Consider the following 18078-nt stretch of genomic DNA (forward strand, 5'->3'; position numbering starts at 1 on the left):
TAAGATGCCCGCCCTACTGTCCACAGTTCGGGCCATGGGTAGTTGGTGACGGAAGGACACCTCTGATAATATTATGCCAAATGCACCCTTTTTGCCTTCCAGGACCTCCTCCAGATCTGGCTAACCTGTCTGAATATGTAGCAAATTAGCTTACCCCTTCCCCTCAACCCTCCCACAGAGGCCTGTCCCAGGCTTCAATTACCCCTCACCCCAAGATGCTGTGGGGGTGGCCCTGGGAAAGCAGGTGTTGGGCCATTCTGCCTTGGGTGTGATAGGACACAGCCATGCCCTGAACTAGGCTCTCGCAAACTCCCTGGGGCTCTGTGTGTCCGCCTCCATGGTGGAAGAGGTTTGCTTAAGGTTGGGGGGGTCAGCCGCTCCCAGCATTGTGACCAAGTTCCCAGATATTGGGGCCAAATTGGGTTGCCATTCATTAATAATGCTCACAATAAGATTAAATCATTCTGGAAAATCTCATAAAATCCCCCTAAGTACGCTCCAGTGGCTCTTTCCAATCCCCATCATTCAGCACTTGGGGAGGTTTGGAAGGAGAAGAAAATTGGTTTCTTTGCTTTTAATGATGCTTTGAAAAGATACTCAGAGTTTGTCATGCGTGACATGTCACATGTTTAATGTGGACTTGCTGGAAGTCAGGGGGTCTTTAGCGTGTGATATTTATGGGGAATATTAAGTGCAGAATGAGGTCCCTCCAGCTGGGGAAAGTTGAAAGAATAGGAGGCCCAGGACCGGGCTTGTTTGCAGCATCAGAATGACATAGGATTAAGAGTTTGTAAAACAAGGCGAGGGGTTCTCATTGGCCAGTAATAAATGTAATCCTTGGAGGTAATTTCACGCAATTTGCTTCTGTTCCATGGAAGGGTCAAATGAGAAAAAATGACTTAAAAAAGAGTTCATTAACAGGAAGAATGGTACTGTTTCTCGTATACCATCCAACTAGCAGCCTGGAGGGGGGAAAAGAAGCCCTACTAAACAAAAAGGCAAAATCGACGGAAAATTGATATTGACCACACACAAAAAAAAAAAAACAAAAAAACACACACCCAACTTCTTTCCCTCAGTCTTATCCAGCAGTACCCTGTCTCCTCCCCAAACTCTCCAGCGGTCCCGCCCACCCCAGCAAAGCGGCTTTCGCTCAGCGAGAGCCTGTGGATGTGGAGTCTGAGGGTTTTAGACTCTGAGACCTCCAGTAAGGCCCTAGAAAGTTCCCACTGGGCCTACTAAACCCGGGAAAGGAGTGGGTGGTAGGAATGGTAGTTGGCGGCTGCTCCCCATACCCCAGACCGGGGCCCTTCTTGCAAGTGCCGCCCCCGTGAGTCCAGGGCCAGCGTAGGGCGACGGTGATCCACCCGACGGCCCAAGTGCCAGAAGCGGCCACCAGCCGGCTAGCAGGGTCGGCGAACTGCCCAACGTTTCGGGCGGTCGGGGTCTCCGGGCGTATGGACCCGGGGTTGGGTGGAGGGGGGGATTGAAGTGGGGAGTGAAGGGGGGTGCAGGATAGGGGGCGAGCCCGGGTCTCGCGGGCTCCAGCGCCGAAGCTGCCGGGCGGGCTGCCCACACCCAGGTGGGCACAGCGCCTGGCAGGCCGCTGACCTCTGCCCGACCTTGCACCCTCCCCTCGGCAGCGCACACTTGCGCCCTGGGCCGCGAGGGGACCCGGCCCCCCTCCTCCAGGGCGCGCGCGGAGCCCAACGGCCCCGGCCCGGAGACGCACCCGCGCCCCCCGCGGCGACCGACTGGCCGGCGGCGTGGCGAGGCTGCCGGCCCCAGCTCCGCGATCGCGGTAGTCACGCCGCGGCACCCCCGCACCCCTCCCGCCTGCCCCTCTCCCCAAAGGTCCGGCGCGCTAATTACAGCAAATTGAAACTAATTAAGCTTCTCTTCCCTTTCCCATCACCCTGGGAGAGTCGGCGAGACCCAGCCCCCGCGGGCGGGCTTCCACCGAGCGGTCACCCGGAGGGGCGCGGGCAGGGCCTGGGGGAGGGAGAAGCTGCGGTCCCCGCCGCGGGGAGGGAGGGGTGCGCTGAGGTGGTTACGGATTGCAAATCTGTTTGGGTCTCCTCACGAAACCTGAGTTGTTTAGATTTTTTTAAATGTATACATTTACCATGCCTGGATAAGTGATGTAATGACATTTGTCGAGTTAAGACCTGCCACTTGGATACCCCTCGCTGCCTTTCCATCACTACTGCTCCCGCATGTTTCTCTCTCTCTCTCTCTCTCTCTCTCTCTCTCTCTCTCTATCCCCCCCCCCCCCCCCCACACACACACACACACACTCCCTCCTCCCTGAGAACGTGCCGTGGAGCCCGCCCCCTCGGAAGGGAGCGCCTGGGCTTCTCGCTCTCGCCATTACCTGTCATCTCGGACTGCGCACTTCACTTCCTCGCTACGTGGCACTTTCCAACAGCTCCCTTCGCCTTCCGAGCCAAGACTCCCGCTTGCTTCAAATTTCTGACTCCACCGTCAACAACGCCCACCATCCACCCATCCTGGAACTCACCCCACCTCCGTGGCCCGGGGCCCCCAGCTCCCGCTGCGATACGACCAGGGAGAGCCGAGGTGCGCGTGGAAAGTACCGCGGCGGCGTCCTTAACCTTTGTAGGAAATCCGGTTCCCTTTGAGGATCGGATTCAAACCAGGGACCTCTGCCAGGAAAACGCGTGTGCAGATAATCCCACGAGATGCCTGGACACTGGAACCCACCCTTGACTTCCGGGAGGGGGTGGGGTTGGTGGTTTCTACTGTCCCCTCAGCGCCTGTATGGAACATTCACACTTCGTTTTGTTAAACATATAATTTTTTTTTATTTTGAGCGTGACACTTCTCCACTAGATAGCAAGGAAAAGTGGTAACAATTACACATTACACAAAAGTACTGTACCATTGCCTTTATCTTGAAGGTTTCGGAAGCCTCTACAGTTAATAAGTTAAATAAAGGGCTTGAGTACATAAATATTTGTCTAGGAACCCTACCGTATCTACAACACAGTAAGAATCTACAGGAGGACAAACTTTTACCATACCACGCTGAGTGCAATTGCGTTATAACATTTCAAATATACAAAGCTCTGTTCTTTTTTTTTTTTTTTTTAATAACAATGGTATGTACAGAATCAATAATCACAGTTTGGTGACTTCAACAGTCCATATTCTAGCAGAGTATTTCCCTTTGGTTTGATATAAAAACCTTGGTTGGTGTATGATAAAGAAGAGAACAAGAACAAGATGCCCCTTTCCTTTAAGTGCACTGTTAGCTATCTTACAGGCTCGCATTCGCTTCCCGAGCCCTGGCTTCACGCTGGGGCCCTCATTGGGGAGATCAACTTCGAGCGCCAAAATGCTATTTAAAAAAAAAAAAAAAAAAAAAAAAAAGGCTAAGTGGGGTGTCAGGAGAAAGAGGTTGGGCTTTTTAAATTTTTTACTTCAATGTCAGGCGTCTGGGGGAGAAAACCTCCCCGATATTTTCAGGAAAGCAAGAACAAGAGAGAGTGGATGTTGGAGTTGGAGCGAGGTTGGCAGTAGCAGGGGCAGGGGTGGGTGGACAGCCAGCCGAGGAGGTGCCACGTCCCGGAGCGCAGAGGGCTGCCATGCCCGCATCCAGAGTGCTGCGAAGGCGGCTGCGCTCTCTCAGTGCCGTCTCGGGAGTGTGCTGGTCCTCTGTTTCCATTTGGTCTTGAGTGGTGCTGAGTGAGGTGACCTTTCGGGGCGCGCGCGGGGCGCGGGGGTGGAGGGCAGCCTTTAGCACACCTCCTTGCCCGTGCTGGTGCCCGGCAGGATGTTGAGCTGCGTCAGCTGCGCCGCGTGCTCCTTGGCCTTGAGCCTCAGCGCGGCTATGCTAGAGGCGCGTCTGTCTGCGGCCGCCGTGGCCGGGTCGGCCAGGGCGCCCGATGCCACTGCGCCCTCCACGGCGGGTGTGGGCTGTCTCAGGAGAGCGGCCGCGGTCGACGCGCTGGTCAGGGGGGCCATTGTGGAGAAGAGCCTGCGGGGAGAGCAAACAGCGCGGTCATGGCCTCGGGAGCTGTGCGCGGCGCCTCGGGCAGCGTCTCCAGCCGCTAGTCGCCGCGGCAGCTGAGGGGCGCGGTACCCACGGGACCCGGATGGGCCGCGGCGAGGGGGAAATGGGCAGAGGGCGCGGGCGGAGGCTGGACCCCGCAGAAAGGGCTTTCCCAGGGCAGGGAACAGACTGGGGTGAAAAGACCGAGTCCAGATATTCCCCGAGGGGCCGGGCCGGGGTCCACAGGCGGGCGTGGAAACCCCACGCCCCACGGCCCAGTGGCGTGGATTCGGTGGTTTCGCTTAAACGGACGCTGTATTCCAAGGCCAGAGGCTGCAGACACTATCTTCTAGGAGAGAATGCGGAGGGAGAAAAGGAGAGACGGAGAGCAAAAGAAGAAGGGAAGGTGGAGGGTGGGAGTGGGGAGGAAAAAAGACGGAGAAGGTGGGATTCCAGCTGCCCAGGCGCACGCCGCGGGCTCTGAGGTCTCCCTCCGGCTCCTCGGCCCGGGACTTACTGCGCCCTGGAGAAACAGGCCTAGCTCGCCGGCCTCCCGGGCCACCCGCGCCGCCGCGGCCGCCCTTCCGCCCGGGACTCAGCGACCCGCGTCTGGCCAGTGCCCGCGGGTGGGAGTGAAGGACGACCGCCTGTTGATTTCCGCTCGACGGGCGGGTGTCACCTGCCAGCAGCCCCACATCCTGGCGCGGCGACCCCAGCTGTCTTCCCCGCGCCCCTGTGACCTCTGGCCTCAGGGAGCCCCCGACCCACGACCCTGGCGCGCGGCGCAAGGCGATGCCCAAGCCTGGCACCCACGCCAGCGCCACCGCCTCCGCGTGGCGCCGGGATTACTCCACGTGACGCTTCCACCCCATGCACACAGCACCCGGACATTAGCTGTGGCCGGAGCCGCCCGGGGCCACCGGACACCACCCCCACGCCCACCGCTTTGGAGCGCCCGCGAGCTTTCCCGACCGCCTCCTTGAGGGCTCTGGCTCCAGGCCCGCGGGGCCAATTCCGAATTTCCAGGGTTAGAAATGAGCCCACCTGGGCTCACGGAGCGCCGCCTCCTTCTCCCAAGCCCACTGCTCACTCCTCGCACCACCCCAGCCCAGACCCTCTTCCAGCCTCTCCGAATGTCGCAACACGGTCCTCCAGCCACGGTTCGCCTGGGTTTACAAGTCACTTGTCAGAGGGAAAAAGTGGAGGGAGGGAAGAGACAGAACTTTAAAATTTTTCTCAGAAAGATATGATAAAGTGTGACCCGGAGGTGGCGTAGTAACATGCCCTGGTTCCATTAGGTAAACTGAGTCACTAACTCTGCTTCAGTGCACTCGCTGTTTATTTTATTGGTTTGTTATAAGAAACTAAATTTACTCCGAGTCTTAATTTTCTGTAAGATGATTTTTTGTTAAGCAGCTGCGCAGTTGGATGAATCTATTATTTCTTTGTTCTCCCAAAGAGTGATCATTGAAGCTGCATCCAGTTTTATTTTCACTGCGCTAACACAATACATCCCTCCTTTGTTTCTTTGTCTATGTGATTATGCAGACTTTTAATTTCCTCATTCGATGTTCATTAAAGAAAAGGAGTTATAAGATGAGCTGTTTCTTTTATTTCGTTGTCTTGTACTACCTTGTAGATCGGGGCTTGCACATACGGAGCTGTCGTTGGCAGCGGGTCACTTGAGTGACAAGGAAGATGGAGTCTGGGGCAGAAGAAAGAATTCTGTGCACCCAGAGGGCCTGGTGGCTCGAGGGCTCCCATGGGGATGAGGGCTGTGTTCCTCAGGTTGCCAGGTTTGGGGGCATGAGGAAGAACTTTTGCAAAACTTGAAAAGTCATCCCTGCTCTGTACCCTACACCTGTACATGTTTGCTTGAATACCACCTATGGTGGGAGTTGCTGCAGCCTTCAGATGGTACTTTTACAGCTTTCATTCCCCGTTGTCACGGTTGTCGTTACTGCCACTGCCTTCCCCTTTCCCATTCAGTTCCAAGTCAATCCCTTCAAGACCCCCCTTTTTTTGAGGAGCAATTAGAGAGTTTTTTCTTTGGCTACAGTCTCTGAGGTTGGGCCAAAGAAAAAGATGTGTGTAACCCTGTTTGACTCCTGCCTCCTCCCTGCCCCCAGCCTCTGTGTGTATGAGAGACAGACAGACAGACAGACTTCCGAGGCCATGCGTTACCTGCCGAATGCCGGGCTGATGAAAGCCGGGTGTCGGAACACTGCCGCTCCGAGGAAAGTGCTCAGGCCCAGCGGCGCCCCGCTGGGCGGCAGGCTGGCCGAGCCGGGAGGCGGAGGTAGGCTCGGGAAGGCGGCGGCGGCGGCGGCGGCAGCGGCAGTCCAAGCAGAGTCTAGCGCCGGGTGGTGCGGAGGGAAGGGGCTGGCGTCCAGGTAGGGGCTGAGCGGGTGGGTAGCAGAGAGCGGCCCCGGGAAGGGTAGCCCCGGGGGGTGGGTCTGCGCGCCCGCCTTCTCCCGCTTGCGCCACTTGGCCCGACGGTTCTGGAACCAGACCTGCAAGGCAGAGAGAGCCCAGGGTCGGCGCGGCTCGGGCCGGCGGGCGCACGGGGCGCGTACCCGTCCCTTCGCTCGGCGCGCTACAGGGCCCCCCTTCCTTTCCACCGCGGCCCGCGCCCACCTGCCCCTCTTCGGCCTCAGGTAGTTTTCGGACATGTCTGGGGCCAAATGAGCAGTGAATAGGAGCCACAACTTCAAGTCAGCTGGAAACAGGACAAGCAAACCCTTTCTGCCCGCATTCCAACTGGGCCAGTTTTCCAAGTTTAAGGAACGCGATTCAGTGTGTTTAGAGTTGGGGAAACCAAAGTTTAAACGTCTGTGCTGACACTTGCTTGCTAGGATCTTTAGGCAGGTCACTTAAACCTCTCTGAACCTCAGTGTTCGAATCTGTAAAATGGGGATAATAAAACTTCACTCATAAGGCTGTTATGAGGACTGGGTAAAATAAGGCAAGTGAAAGCATGCATTCAATGGTGACTCTAGGGAATGGGCAGCCACCAAGAGATGAGGGACATGCTTGTTTTACTGTATGTCAGCTATTTTCACCTATTTCAGATTTACGCAAGAGCTGGCAAAATTCTTGGCTCTGTATGGAAGAGGAAAGTGGAGAGATAGTTCATTTATTCTTTTCAGAAATATTTACTGAACACCTAAGAGCACTATGCTGGGTTCTGGGGTTCAGGGAGGGATGAGAGGGAGGGAAGAAGTGCTCGAGTTAATTAGCAAGCATACATTTCAAGGGGTCATTCCTCTATGAAATGAAACAGGGGTACACAGCCTGCTCTTGGCAGGGGCTCCCCGCAGGACCCAGTTCTATGCAGGAAGGCACTGACTACATGGATGAAGCAGGCAGCATACCTGGGCGCATAGAAATCAGAGGGCAGGATAGGTGTAGACTTTTCACATCTTCAGAGCTAACAAGTCTTTTATTTCCTTTTGGAGATGTAGTTTAAATCGGTTATTTAAATAAGATAGTTCTAGGCTTGGAGGAGGTTTTCAGCCTGAGGTATTTTCCTAATTGCTAATAGAAAGCAATTTTAATAGAGACCTTTACCTGAAATATGGCAGCTACCATCATCTAAAAATAAACCCCAGGAGCATGAAATTATTTTTATGTGACCTGCTCATCACACCCACAGCTGGGAAGATATGCTCCTTCTCCCCTGAAGGCATTAATATTTTTAGGGCTGGGTTTATAACTGCACGCAAGTCTGAAAATTAAGAATGAACTCCAGGGCTATACAGAGTTATATTAAAATATAATGTAAATTATCCCAGAGGAATATATTTTAAAATGTGAAACACATCCATATTTTTCAAATCTACACACTGGGACTTGTTACCAGCAGTAGCATCTAAGCTTGGTTTGACTTCTAGACAGCCCCCCAGGGCAAGAAAAATCAAGAATCCAAATCGGTCAATTACTTCCAATTCTGCCAAAAGGGGGCCCTTTGACACCATTCCACAGCCTTCAAAATAATCTATTTGTGAATTTCAGAAACACTTCAGTGTGGAAACCCAGAGGCTTGAAAAAGTAAGACTGTAGATGGGACCGGACTGGGTGGGCAGCTTTTGTGTATCCAAATCTGTCTAGACAAGAATATCCGCCACTCCTTGATCGCAGTGAAAGAATAAGGGGAACTGGGGGCAGTGGACTCAGAATGCCCTCAAAGAACGTGGAAACCTTTTTACAGACAGATCGTCTCTCCCGGCTCAACTGCAATTATCAAGATGTCCCCCTGCAATTCCTCATTATTGAATTAATACCTCTGAGGCCCCCCAAAGGTAAACGAAAGGACTCTAATAATTCATATTCACTTAATTACATCTTCTCCAGTGAATAGGGAGAGAGGAGAAAGGGAGGGGGCGCTCTCTTTCTTTTTAAAAGTTATTTAACTTTCCCACGACTCGTTCCCCTGAGCTGAAAATACGGAGTTGCTGTCACATCTCTGTTTGACAATGGAGAAATGTGTCAACAGAAAGGAGGGGACAGGACTCATCATTAGCCCTCTAATGCAAGAAGCTGTTGTGTATTAAATGAGCCATATGGAATTTATTGTGCTTTATCAGCGCTTGATTTTGACTGTAAAGTGATTCACTCAGCTCCTAACCCGGGGACATCTGTTTTCTGTTGGCCATCGGGGCTGCTCAGTGTTGATCGTCTCTTTGGTTATGAGGCCTGGGTTCGGAAATGCACTCTGGTATGGGGCTGCAAACACCTTTAATAGCATTGCACTCACTCCCTATTAGATCAATGTGGGCTCATTGCTATAAAAAATGGGAAATCAAATAGCATTAGCCAGCTCCTTGTGTGGGGCGGAGGGGAAATCAAACAGCATTTTGCCTTCAAATGGCCCTGTTTGTTCTAGCACTAAGTGGGCTTTTATGAAGCCCGATTGGAGACTTAATCGCAGCCAAATACCTGCTTGGGGCTGAGCGGATTTGTCTAACAACCAAATCCATGCTCCATCCCATTATTTCAATCAGGAGAAGTAGGTTGGTGGATTGTTTCCTATAGGGGCTTTAGGGCTAGGGGCTCCCAAACTGCAGTCTCAGGGACTCTAAAGCCCTTGTTCTGATCCTGAACTCCTTCCTCGGGCTCCCAAACCCAAAAACCTCCCCCTTCCACCTCCCATGTCTGAAGTTTTAAATATCTTTGTGTGTGAGAGAGTGCTTGGGTCTACTTTTCTGATTCTGCTTCTCTTGGTTTTGTGAAGGGGATCTCAACCCTCCCCCGCCCACCTACCAACCCATCTCTCTCTCTCCCGCTGGCCCCCAGCCCTCATCCCTCCTTCTTCCCTCTGTTGTGCAGCTCACCTGGACTCGGGCCTCGGTTAAGTCCAGCCTCATGGCCAGTTCCTCCCTATAAGAAAGCAACAGACAGACAGGAGGTCACTGCAGGCCCCAGCAATGCCCTCTCAGCTATCCACTCCTCTATGGCAGGCCTACTCCACTAGGGTCTCCCCTGGCTGCCTGCCCCCAACCCCCAAACATATGGGCATTGCCATTCCATCACCCCTGGAGTGCTAACTATTTGACTGAAAATGCAAAAACACCAAGTACATTGCCAGATATAGGATATTATCTATTATATCATACTACATTCGTGTGTGACAAGCAAGGGTGGCTTCTTGAGTCTCTGAGTCTACAAACCTGGGTACACAGGTTCTCTCTCACTCTCTTAAGCCAGAGTTAGACAACACACACACACACACACACACACACACACAGAGCTTACACCCTGTTTTGTCCTAATATTAAGTGGAATAGGAACTCAGCACTTAAGAAAATATTTTTCTGTCCCCTTGGTTTCATTCTGCCTTCTTTTTAAAAATTTCTCTTCCCTCCTTCTTTCTTCTTCTCTTTCCAGGCCTATGCCTTTCCCTCCATCTCTCTCTCCCTCGCCTTCCTGCCTCCATCATCCCCTTGGGTTACACTCCCCATTACCCTCTGCAGGTATGTTAAGCTTGTTAAGAGTTCAGTGGGGTAATTTTTCGATTAAACAAAATTCTGCGCACCTCCTGACTCCAGTGCCCACTACAAACCCTGCCCATCTCAGGGGAAGTCAATTTAACTGAAACCCTACCCCGTCATTGCAGTTATTACTGCGACAATTAAGGCAAATAGGAAACCATTAAGATGCTGTAAAACGGCTTACGACCTGTTTACCGAAAATATGAGTGCGCCGAGAATAATTGGCCCTCCGCACGCTGATATGAAAGAGCGGGGGCCGCCGAAGCCTGGGACCTGGGGTTGCCCTGCCGGTAGGCCCCCAGTCCACACCTGAAACTTCAGCACCACAGGTAAACCGTCTCCATAAGTGCCCTCCGTTGTCCCCAGCTACAGCGGGCATCAGCAAATCTAAAGCGGCACTTCAGGCTGGCTCAGGGCCGGAGCCAAGGGGCTCAAACTCCTGGGTTGGAAGGAGGTGGGGGTGGGGCGGGGAAAAGGAGCTGCCCCTCCTCGTGCACTTCGGTCCTCCCCCGCCCCTAAGCCCGCCAGAAGCTAAAAAAGGGCGGACCTGGATGCCAACTGACACCAGCTCAGTTTCTTCTTTGGAAATACACACGTATGATAAACGCAAAACGCTGGTCGGCCAATTCGCTATTCGATAGCACACATAGGTTTTTAAACTTATTTCCTTTTTTAAAGATAAGGAAAGGACTGGGTGACACAGGGGAAGACAAAGTGTAGCCCAAGCGATGACCAGGTTTAAATGCCTTTGCCTGCCATTAAGTCCGCTCTTTTCTGTTGCTGGTTAGGAGAGTTAGGCAATTGCCAGGCCAACTACATTTTGGAGTTAACTCGGCCTCCCGAGCCCTAAGCAGCGATTTCTCCTCTGGTTCAAAGTGGCGGGCAGCATTCCCCTTCTAAAATGCACATTGAAAAGCTGCGCACGTCTCCTTTGAAGGAACTGCCCGCGCTTGACAAGCCCCGCGCTAGGCAGTCACCGATCCCTTTCTCCCCCTCAGTGGGGGACGTTTGCCCTAACCCTTGCTCCTCGCCTGAGCTCAGAACTTGGCCTTGGGGTGGGAGAGAAGGACCCCTACCTGGACCGGCGCCCCAGGTGGTCGGCTGAATAAGCTGGGGCCGAGGGTCCAGTCATCACACAGGCACATGTTTCCCAGAAAAACAAATGGAGGTGGAGTGTGACCAGGTGGAACACCCGGCTTGGACACTGATCCAAAGAGAAAATTCCCCCAACTGCTTTGTCTACTCCCTGCCAGGCTTCCAGCAATCATTGCCCACCCGGTAAACCCGTTTACATTAAACGCACGGTGGGTTTAATGTGTGTGTCGGGAGAGGACAGAGAGTAGAAGGGGAGAGTCTGGCTGGGGCCCCTCAGGTGTTCAGACACCAAACACTGCCCAGTTCTGATTTCCTTTGGTTATTTCAGGAGTCCTGAAACGACAGAACTCGAATCTTTTTAAAGGCCTTCTCCGCTGGCACAGGCTCCAGCTTCACTGCGAACTGCGTAACTGATACCCACCCGGCTCCTGGGGCACCAGGCGGGGGTGGCGAGCGCACAGCACAGCGACCAAAAATAGCCCCTGCTTTGCTCTGGCCGCACGACCGCGGACAGCGCTTGCTGAGCCTCGCCGGGGACCTAGCCCGGACTGCAGCTCCGGAGGCCTTGTGTCTGCCCTCTGCTGCGCGCGCGTCTCCAAGGTGGCGCTTTCCGGCGCTCTTTGGAGAGGCTGTTTCTTTTCCTCTCTCTAACTAAAACTTGTAATTTGAAAACATTAAACTGCAACGACCTTGGGAAGGAGAGAAACCATTCCAGCCTAAACTTAAAGCCCGAACCCGGGTAGGGGTGGGGGGAGTGGGTGGTTTGGGTGAGCAAGGGTGGGTGTGTTGGGAGGGCGCTCCTCCGCAGAGTCCAGGAGCCAAGTGTCCGCCCTGAGGCCGGGGCCCCTGCCCGCCCGCTGTCCCTCCCTGGGGCCCGCGTGCGCTCTCCGCCGCTGCGGCCGCGACCACCCTACGCGCTTACCTGGTGAAGACGTCGGGGTAGTGCGTCTTCTGGAACGCCCGCTCCAGTTCTTCCAGCTGGTAGCTGGTGAACGTGGTACGGTAGCGCCTCTGTTTGCGTTTCAGCAGCCCCTCCTCCGAGTCGCTGCCCGCAGACAGGCACACGCTGTCCTCGCCGTCCTTGCCCTCAGCGTCTTCCGGGTGCAGCAGCAGCTCTTCCTTGGGTGACAGCTCCCCGCCCTCTGTGACCACTGCAGCGGCAGCTGCTGCGGCCACGGCGCCAGTGGCAGCCACGGCGCAGCGCCGGGGCTCCTTGAGCAGCGCGCGGGCGTTGTCCTCCAGCAGCTCCTCCTCATCGTCCTCCAGCAGTTCCTCTTCCTCGTCCTCATCCTCTTCGTCCTCCAGCAGCTCCTCCTCGTCGTCCTCGGTGCCGGTGCCGCCACCCGCAGCCGGGGCGCTGCCCGGGCCCCCGGCCGCGCCGAGGCGTTCCTCCGGGTGCGTGACGCCCCCCGGGCCGCCCAGCTCATCCAGCGCGGGCGGCGGCGGCACGAAGGGCGCCCCGTTCTCGCGGTACGACTTGCTGCGGCTGATGCTCACCTGCGGCGCCTGGCTGATTTTGAGCGTGTCCCAGGCCGCGGCGGCCGCGGCCGCGGCGGCCGCGGCGGCCCCTGCGCCGTCCGGCCGTTCCCCCGGCCGCGCGGTTGGCGGTGGCGGCGGAGGGGCCTCCCCGCGTGGACCTGCCGTGGCCGTGGCGGCTGCCGCCGCCGCCGCCGCCGCCGCCGCCGCCGCCGCTGCAGCACCCTGAAGGAGGCGGCCCCCGCCCGGGCCGTACAGGCGCCGCAACTTGGGCGGCAGGTGCAGCTCGGCCTCGAACGGGGCGCTGCTGCTCTTGGGGGAGCCTGCGGGCAAGGGAGAGCGATCAGCCAGCTGGCCGGCCGGGGAGTCCCTGCCAGGGCTGCTGCCGGGGCCCGCCCGCAGTTGCTCCCCCAGTGCCTAGGCCCAGGCGTGCGGGGACCGCGCACCACCAGACTTCGACGCCTTGGCCTCTTTCTCCACTTTTCTTGCTCTTTCTTTTTCTTTCTTTCTCTCCCTCTCCCTTTCTCTGGGTTCCTTCTTTTTTCCCCTTCCCTCTCTCTTCTTTCCTTTTCCTCTCTCACTCTCCCTTTTTTATTTCCTATCTTCCTTCCCTTATCTATTCCTCTTGCCCATCTCTTCCTTCCTTTTCTCTCCTTCTCTTTTTTTCTTTTTCTTTCTCCCCCTCCCTTCTTTTCCTCATCTCTCCTTCTCTCCCCTTTTCTTTCTCTTTTCGCAGGCTTTCTCTCCCCTCTCTCCTTTCTTCTTTATTCCTTTCTCTTTCCCCTTTCCTACTCTCTCACTTTTATTTCCCTTCCCACTTCAGGGCAGAGGAAAATCCGAAAACATTCTACAACTTTAAAAAAAAATCACCATCATCCTGAAAACTTTGCGCACGACCTCTGCCCGCTGCTCCACCATGAGGGCAAGGGCTGGCAAGAGGGTTGCAGCCCTGAGGGCGACCGCTGCGGGGCGGGGTGGGGGACAGCTACCCTGTGGCCCCAAGTGCAGGCCGCGCCCCAACAGCCCACAGCGGGAGAGGGCTGGGGGGCTTCTTGCACAAAAAGGCAAAGAAAAATCATCCTGGCAAAAATGTTCTGGGAGAGGCCTGGGGCAGAGAGGGAGTGGGAGTGCAGCAGGCACAGGCCGCTCCTTCCTTTGGAGGAAGCGCCTGGCATAGGTGCCACTGCAAGCTAAAAAAAGAAAGCAAAAAAGTCAATTTTATTTAAATGCCCCCTTCTCAACCGTCTGCTCCTGCTGTCCAAACTGCGTTGTGGCTGGACGGCTGTTTTTGAATTTTAAAAGAAATCAACAGTTCTTTCCTTTCCCTGCGACACCTCTGCAGCAAGCTGGAGGCGAAACTTGAGGGTAACAGGCTCGGGGCAAAAGGATACTTGTTCTGGAATTTTTAATTTCAGAAAAAAATAAAATAGTTTAAACAGCTCAACTCTATTTTAAAAAATAAAATAACAGAGAAAAAAAATTAGCACCCAGAAGTCACACATTTCATACATTTTAAATACATTAAGGAGCATTTGGAGAATCCCAGGAAGATGTTTTCTGCAAAGCTTTGGTTTAAAAGGTCACAAGTAATCTACAATTAAAAAAATAAAACCAAAACACCGCATATACAGAAATCTTCCAAAGAGGAAAGGCCAAGGCTCGCTCAGCCTGGAGACCCCGATTCACCAGCTTTTGGGCTTCTTGTCTTCATCAAGTTGTTGCTACAAGGGTCCACCGGCCATCTACTGTTTCTGACCTGTCGCCCCTCTTCAGAGCACACCCAAGGCCACCAAAAGGGGCATTTAAACAACCTAGCGATCAACACCGAAAACCTAAAGGCTCCCTAAGCGAAAACGGGCCTTTTTCTGGAAGCAGGGAGGGAGGGAGAGACAGCCCCTGGCTAGATATTTAACGCTCTGTGAGGCAGCAGGCCTCAGAGTTATGCCCTCTCCTTCCTCCCTCTCCAAATTGACAATTCCAGGCCACTGGCCCCCGAACACTAAACATCCAAATCAGGGCCCAACGCCCTTAGTAAGTGCCTGACGGGCGCATCCTTACCTTGCACTGCCTTTTCTGGGTCGGCGCGGCTGGTCAGCGGAGCAGGCAAGCTCTGCGCGGCTCCCAGCAACCGCATTTTGCACGGGCTCCTCCGGCCCAGGATGCTGTCGATGCAGTAGGAGGAGAGCAAAGTTGGAGATTTACTTTTGCACTCGGGCCTCTCGGAGCAGCCCTCCTCCTGGTACTGATTGCTCATGGCTGGGGCTTTTTCCCAGGGTGCAGAGAGCAGATCGCCGGCTGCCTCTCCCGGAGGGTGGGATGGATGGGTGTGTGTTGGGGGTGGGGTTAGATAGCGGGTTATAATGGATATTATTGCGATCTTTGTGCCTCTCTGCCTCCCTCGGTTGCCGGCTGCCGGCTCCCGCCCTGCCCGCGGCCCGAGCTCGCCCTCTCCGCGCTCAGGACAAGCGGTAACAAGTGTAGTGAGCAGCGGGCGCAGAGCTCTGGAGTCTCTCTCCTCCACGTGCTGAGAGGCGCCCTCTGATTGGCTCTCGCCAGAGGCCGGGCAGCGTCGGCCTGTGGGTGCGGCGCAAAGCCCGGACTGGATTCCAGAGGGGCAGGCGGGGATGGGGGCAGCGGGCACGCACCAGAGCCAATTTTCCTTTTCTTTTCTTTCTTTTCTTTTCTTTTCTTTTCTTTCTTCTTTCTTCCTTTTCTCTTTCTTTCTTTCTTTCTTTTCTTTCTTTTTTTAAATTACCAATTTTCTAAGTCCGCCATCCTCTTCCTGCAACTCCTCCTTTGACCCTTTAGTGTCGGCCGAAGTTCTAGCTTATTGGGATGTCAGGCCTGTGAATGCCATCCAGGCGGCGTGCGCCCCTTCCACTAACCCGAGGACCTCGTTCCCTGGAGGCGAGGCCTCGAGGCTCACGTTCAGACTCACTTGGCACTTTTCAAAGCCGATATTGGGCTCCCAGGACACCGCCTTGACCTCACTGGCGTTCAGTTGCGGTCCTCTCTAGGCCGGAGGGGCGTCGAGGGGCCAGGGTGACCGCCCCAAGCAAACATCTGCCGTCTGGGAGTTCACTTTTCTCTTGTGGCCCAAGGCATTGCGCTGTCTGTCTTCACCCTGAGCCCGACTGTGGCTCTCTTGTTTGTAGCGTCCCCCAGCCGTTCTCCTCTCCGTTTTAAACTCTGGAATGGGAAAAAGCCTCCTTACAGACAAAGCTCTGCCATAGGCGTGCGGCCTTCCCTAGAGCATTTACTGGGTGGGAAGGGACAGGCGAGTATCAGCAGCGAGGAGGGGCGACTGGGGACGAGTCTGGGGGCCTCCTCTTTCTCCCTGGACTCTCTTCCCTCTTCCCCCCACAAATTCATATCTGTTAGGCAGTCACCCTGAGGCTGTTCACCTTCCAATCGCACCTAGGGAGCAGAACCCTCGGGGATGCCTGACCTCTCCAGGGTGGAAGGAACCCAAATTCTGCTGCGGCCAAATCTAAGCGTCTAAAATTCTGAATTCTCATGACCTGGCTCCCTTGAGAAAAGGTGAGAGAGTGAAACTTAGGCATAGCACCCTTCTTCCCAAACAGTTTCCAGCGCCGAGAACCAAAATCCAACTCCGACTGAAGTTGGGTCGAGCCTGGGCCAGGGGCCAGCACGGATGCCTTCCCTTCCTGGGTGCAGGTTCCTAGGGATTTCCAGGGGCCCCGACGCTGGCAGAGTTGGGGCGAGAGTGGTGGGTGAGAGAGGGGCCAGGGAGGGGGAATCCACGCCGGGTTTTCCTCTCTCAACCCCCTCCAATGTGTCAAAGAGAAAAGCATTTTACAAAGGATTATACTTGAATCACTTACAGTCAGTATTTAAAAATACAAGGATGCATAACTGGGATTTTTTTTTTCAGCCATAAACATCTGCATAACTCTTGGATGCTGGTGGGTGGGTAGCAGACAGATCGGGCTGCCTTGGCAGGAGCCTTCAAGACAAAACTGGGGGGAGGGGATGAAGGGTTGGGAACAGGCACATGAATAATGCGAATACTAATACTGATACTACTACTACTATTCAAGACAGGACAAAAAGAATTTCTCCGTCCCTCTCTGTCTCTCTCTTTGGCTTTTAGCTTAATTCTCGTCCGTTTTTCCTACACTTGGAAGATGGGGCGGGCTGTGGTGCGGAGCGGAGGAGAACCCGAGCCATCGCTGACATTTGATTTTCCTTTAAGCCCTCTCTGCGATTCCAAGTCACCTGGGATCTTTCCTTGCCTTTCCCGCATTCTTCCTTTTCCATCCCCACCAAGAGTTCGGCGTTTTTACACCGTCCGGTTCAGCTTTAAACTAATATTTTGCGCTCTGATTTCCTCCCACCCTCCCTCCCCCGGCCCGGAAGGTGCATTCCCGGCGCGCGGGTCTCATCGCAGCCAAGAGGAGTAAAGAAGCTTCGGTTTCCTCCTAGCCTCCAGCCGCGGACCCTCGCGGGCGTCCCTGCGGCTTGGTGGCTGGGGGAGACAGAGGCACTTTTCCCTCCCCGGCGGGCCCCGCGTTGGAAATCTACAAGACCCGGCTGCCGGGTGGCTCTGTGACTTCAGAGTCGGCTCCGCACACGCAGGGAGTGGGCTGAAAATGAGTCCAAGAAAGATCATGTTAAACAAAAAGACAAATGCACAAATCATTTCTGAGAGCCCAACGGAGTTTCAACTCTCTGGGTGGAAGACTTCTTCGCCTCCATCCCCCTCCTTCCCCTTGTGCAGCTGTTCTTCTTTTAAAAGAAGTCGGACTTTCTGCTGGGGTGTATTCTAATTTTAATCATCCACTGTAAAAGGGGAGGTTAACAAAGAATTTCTGATTCTGACTTAATGATCCCTGGAATTAGATCTAATTCTATTAATGGGATATAAAGTGTTTTCAGGGGAGACCTGTGAGAAAACACTAGTTTTATTTGTTCTTTTATTTATTTTTGTTATTTTCTAATCAATCTTCCCAAGTGAGTATGCTATTGGGAAACACGTTCACCTCGGGGAGAAGGGCCTGACCTAGCTCACTCTACACACAGTAGCCCTGAGACCGCCTTTGTCACAATTCAATAACCAACTTCAAAAATCTACAATTAACTTTTGCTATTTCTAAGAGATTAAATTTTTAAAATTACAGAAAACTTTTCTAAGGTGCTGGGTGGGGAGACATAAGACTATGTGGTGGTCTTCACAATGTCTCATTAGGATATGGGTTATATATATATATATATAAAATATGTTATTCTATATATCATTTTAGAAAAATAAAATGATGTCTCTAATATCTAGGAAGAGTGTAACTGATGTGTTGAGTAGGCAGACTTTTAAGAATTGGGCTATAGGATTATGTATGAAAGAACTTACAGTTTAGCCCAATTTAATTTTACTTTGCCAGGAAAATGACACTTCACTTCCTTTTTTTTTTTTTTTGCCTCACTTTTACTTACTAATCAAAAGTAATTTCATTTTAGTGATAATATCATTCTTGTTTGTACTTT

General features: G+C 53.8%; 1 protein-coding gene across 1 annotated transcript; it reads right to left on the bottom strand.

Moving 5' to 3' along the window:
• Window positions 1-2800: 2800 nt before the first annotated feature.
• On the bottom strand, window positions 2801-15058 carry ARX (aristaless related homeobox). The gene is made up of 5 exons (XM_045383889.2): window positions 14635-15058; window positions 12023-12899; window positions 9349-9394; window positions 6200-6528; window positions 2801-4000 (listed from the first exon to the last, which is right to left on the bottom strand). The coding sequence occupies exons 1-5, from the start codon at window positions 14828-14830 to the stop codon at window positions 3760-3762; spliced, it is 1689 nt and encodes a 562-aa protein (XP_045239824.2). The 5' UTR covers window positions 14831-15058; the 3' UTR covers window positions 2801-3759.
• Window positions 15059-18078: the final 3020 nt, after the last annotated feature.

This window comes from Macaca fascicularis, chromosome X (genome assembly GCF_037993035.2).
Source record: "Macaca fascicularis isolate 582-1 chromosome X, T2T-MFA8v1.1".
NCBI classification, from domain to species: domain Eukaryota; kingdom Metazoa; phylum Chordata; class Mammalia; order Primates; family Cercopithecidae; genus Macaca; species Macaca fascicularis.

Bases quoted from the DNA above. Each gene is read 5' to 3' on its own strand.
- ARX (XM_045383889.2), bottom strand. From the start codon at position 14,830: ATGAGCAATCAGTACCAGGAGGAGGGCTGCTCCGAGAGGCCCGAGTGC. The intron at 12,900-14,634 runs GTAAGGATGCGC...CCTTGCCCGCAG, and splicing joins CCCAGAAAAGGCAGTGCAAG to GCTCCCCCAAGAGCAGCAGC. The intron at 4,001-6,199 runs GTAACGCATGGC...CTCTCCCCGCAG, and splicing joins ATCAGCCCGGCATTCGGCAG to GCTCTTCTCCACAATGGCCC.